Here is a 3,345-nt window from a genome sequence, read left to right as displayed (position 1 = left end):
GCAATGCAGAATGAAATCAAGCCCTGTGCGATGAAATCAATCAGATGAAGCAACGACAGGAGCAACAACCACCTCTCGCTCAGGAGGCGATCGGACCGGTGGTGGAAATCTAGTCTGCATCGCGGAGTACAAGGCCTGAAGGGTCACAATATCAGGCTGCTCGGATTTTAGTTTTAGTCCAAGCTTCTCCGCCAACTCAAAATCAAGCTCCAGTTCGGAACACAGTGTCTCGTGCTCCGACATATGTTTCGGTCACCTCAGCCCTGGCATCAATAGATCTTCGTCATGAGTTGGAGAGAAGAAGGGGAAGAAGAACACCCGATGCAGATGCTCCGATGGAGATGGTAGCTAAGAACAGAGATCCGTGGGAAGCACGGTTCGCAGAACTTAGCAACCAGGTTCTGAAACTGCAAAAGAACCAGCAGCCTTCGTCTGTTCTCGCCACCATTCAGGCAATGATGGAAGAGACTAAACCTCCCTTCACCTCCGCAATCATGAGTGAGGTGATGCTGCAGAGGTTTCGAATACCTCCCATCATCCAGTACTCCGGGTTAGGTGACCCGTCCGAGCACGTAGAAGCTTATCGCTCATGGATGCAAATCCAGATAGGAACGGACGCAATGATGTGCAGGGGTTTCTCAATCACGCTCACTGGATCCGCTCGGAGTTGGTATTGGCAACTTAAACCCAACTCCGTTAGTTCCTTTGTAGAGCTCAGTAGATTATTCCTTACCCAATTTATAAGTGGTAAGAAGAGTTGGAAGCCGACTACCCATTTGTTCACCATCAAGCAGGGGCCTAAGGAGTTGTTGAAAGACTTCATCGCCCGCTTCAATGAGGAAGCATTGCAAGTGGAGGACTACGACGACAAGATGACACTCTCCACCATGTTCAGCGGCTTGAAAGAGGAGAAGTTCACCTTCTCCATTGGAAAGAATCTGCCAAAGACGTTAGCCGAGCTCGTCACCAGAGCTCAGAAATATACTAATGCCGAGAAATTCTCCAACGCTCATAAAAATGTTCAAGTAGCAGAGCTAACTGGAAAGGGGAAGAGGCTGAGGAGCGAAGAACCCCAACCGTCCAGTAAAAGACCAGACGACTGCACTCCTCCCGATCATCGTCTGAGTAGAAAATCAGAGGGTAAATTTCATTCATACACTCCCCTCAACACATTTACTGAATAATTCTATTGGACATTAGAGGCCAGAAGCTCCTGAATTGGCTTGTTTGTATAAAGGCCAACCCGAATCATCTAGACAAGCGTAAGTATTGTCATTTCCATCTAGATTACGGCCACAACATGACCGACTACGTGGATCTCAAAGATGAGATCGAGAATCTTATCTGTAAGGGTCATCTTCGCCGGTATACCAAGGAAGAGAGAATAGCTCGGAGAGAAGAACGAGAGCAGTCAAATAATACTGCGGATGAGCCGGATGAAATTCGTACCATCTTTGGTGGTTCATCCGGTGGAGGAGATTCAAACAATGCCCGTAAAGCTCATTCTTGGAAGTCTGATCCGGAACTCTACATCCACATGACCAAGAGGCCGAGCAAAGAACTCCGGGTCAGCCCGTGTAGTTTAACCTTCACGGAAGATGATGCGCACAGAATCCAGTATCCACATGATGACGCCTTACTAGTTACCATGACCATAGCCAACCACAAGGTGTACCACATCCTGGTCGACACCAGAAGCTTAACTGATGTAATATACTCCAAAGCTTTTGAAAGAATGAGGATTCTAAGGTCACGCCTTAAACCCGTGAAGACCCCCCTGCACGGCTTTGCTGGAGAAAGAGTGATCTCCGAGGGAGCCATCTCTCTCCTTGTGATCGCGGGAAAAGGACGGCATCAAGTCACCCTTATGGTGGACTTCCTTGTTGTTAACGTACCATCGGTGCAACATGTCATTATGGGCAGACCTTATCTCAATGCAATGAGGGCAGTCGTCTCCACTTACCATCTGATGATGAAGTTTCCCGTCGAGGGCGGAATATGCTACCTCTGAGGCGATCAGCGCGAGGCTCGGAGATGTTATGCGATAGCAGTAAAGAAAGGGTCAGTGAAGCAAGCCCTCAACATTAACGTCCTCGATTTCAGGGGACCTAAAGAGGACTCATCTGTGAAAGACTTGGAGGTAATACCGCTCAACGAGGCAGATCCGAGCAAAACTGTTCAGCTCGGAACGTCGTTGAATTCCAAGCAACGTTCTGAAATGTTGGCTTTCCTGTAACAACACAGAGATGTCTTCGCGTGGTCGCATCAGGACATGTCTGAGATCTCTCTTAATGTCATGGTTCATAGGCTGAATGTGGACTCGGATCACAAACCCGTGAAATAAAAGAGGAGGCCGTTCGATGCCGAGCGATATGAAGCCGTAGCCGACGAAGTCTCTACACTGCTTAGCACTAGCTTCATTAAGGAGGTACACTATCCTGATTGGATTGCAAATGTGGTCCTCATCAAGAAAGCCAGTACAGCGGGGCACAAACTACTCTCCTTCCTGGATGCCTATTTTGGGTATAACTAGATCGTGATGCATCTCCTATACGGGCAGAAGACTACCTTCGTCACCAACAAGGGAATCAAATGTTCGCTAAGCAGATCGGATATACTATGGAGGTTTATGTTGACGATATGCTTGTTAAGAGCGTCAAGGCATTCGACCACTTAGCAGATCTCGGGGAAACCTTCTCCATCTTCCGAGAGTACCAGATGAAGCTGAACCCCGTGAAGTGTACCTTCGGAGTCGGCTTCAGTAAATTCCTCGGGTTTCAAGTCAGTCAGAGGGGCATTGAGAAAAATCCCGACAAGATCAAGGCACTCCTCAACATGAGCTCGCCTCGGACCATCAAGGAGATACAATACCTCGCTGGACGGGTAGCAACGCTCGGGCAGTTTATATCCAAGGCCACCGACAAATGCCTCCCCTTCTTTCAACAGTTGAAGGGTCATAAGAAGGTTGAGTGGACATCGGAATGTGAGCAAGCCTTTCAACAATTGAAACAGTACTTGGGCTCACCGCCCCTACTGTCCAAACCCGAAGAAGGCAAGCCCTTATTTTTATATCTTGCAGTCTCGGCCTCAACTGTCAGCTCGACCCTGATTAGAGAGGTGGGGGGTAAACAACATCCCGTATACTATGTGAGTAAAGCTATGGTACCTACTGAGACAAGGTATCCGACTCTGGAAAAGTTAGCACTCTGCCTTGTTGTTTCAGTTCGGAGGTTACGCCCGTACTTCTAGTCTCATTCTATTGTTGTCTTGATCGACTCTCCCCTCAAGCAAGTCCTCTAGAGGCCCGAAGTGTCAGGTCAGCTAACTAAGTGGGAGATCGAACTC

General features: G+C 48.3%; 1 protein-coding gene across 1 annotated transcript; it reads left to right on the top strand.

The window, feature by feature from the left end:
- The first annotated feature begins 335 nt into the window (after positions 1-335).
- Positions 336-1,184, top strand: LOC131228893 (uncharacterized). Its single transcript, XM_058224735.1, has one exon. The coding sequence runs from the start codon at positions 336-338 to the stop codon at positions 1,182-1,184; it is 849 nt and encodes a 282-aa protein (XP_058080718.1).
- The last annotated feature ends 2,161 nt before the right edge of the window (positions 1,185-3,345 follow it).

This window comes from Magnolia sinica, chromosome 16 (assembly GCF_029962835.1).
Source record: "Magnolia sinica isolate HGM2019 chromosome 16, MsV1, whole genome shotgun sequence".
NCBI lineage: Eukaryota > Viridiplantae > Streptophyta > Magnoliopsida > Magnoliales > Magnoliaceae > Magnolia > Magnolia sinica.
Note: the sequence above shows the minus strand (reverse complement) of the source record. Positions and strands in the feature narration are given on the sequence as shown.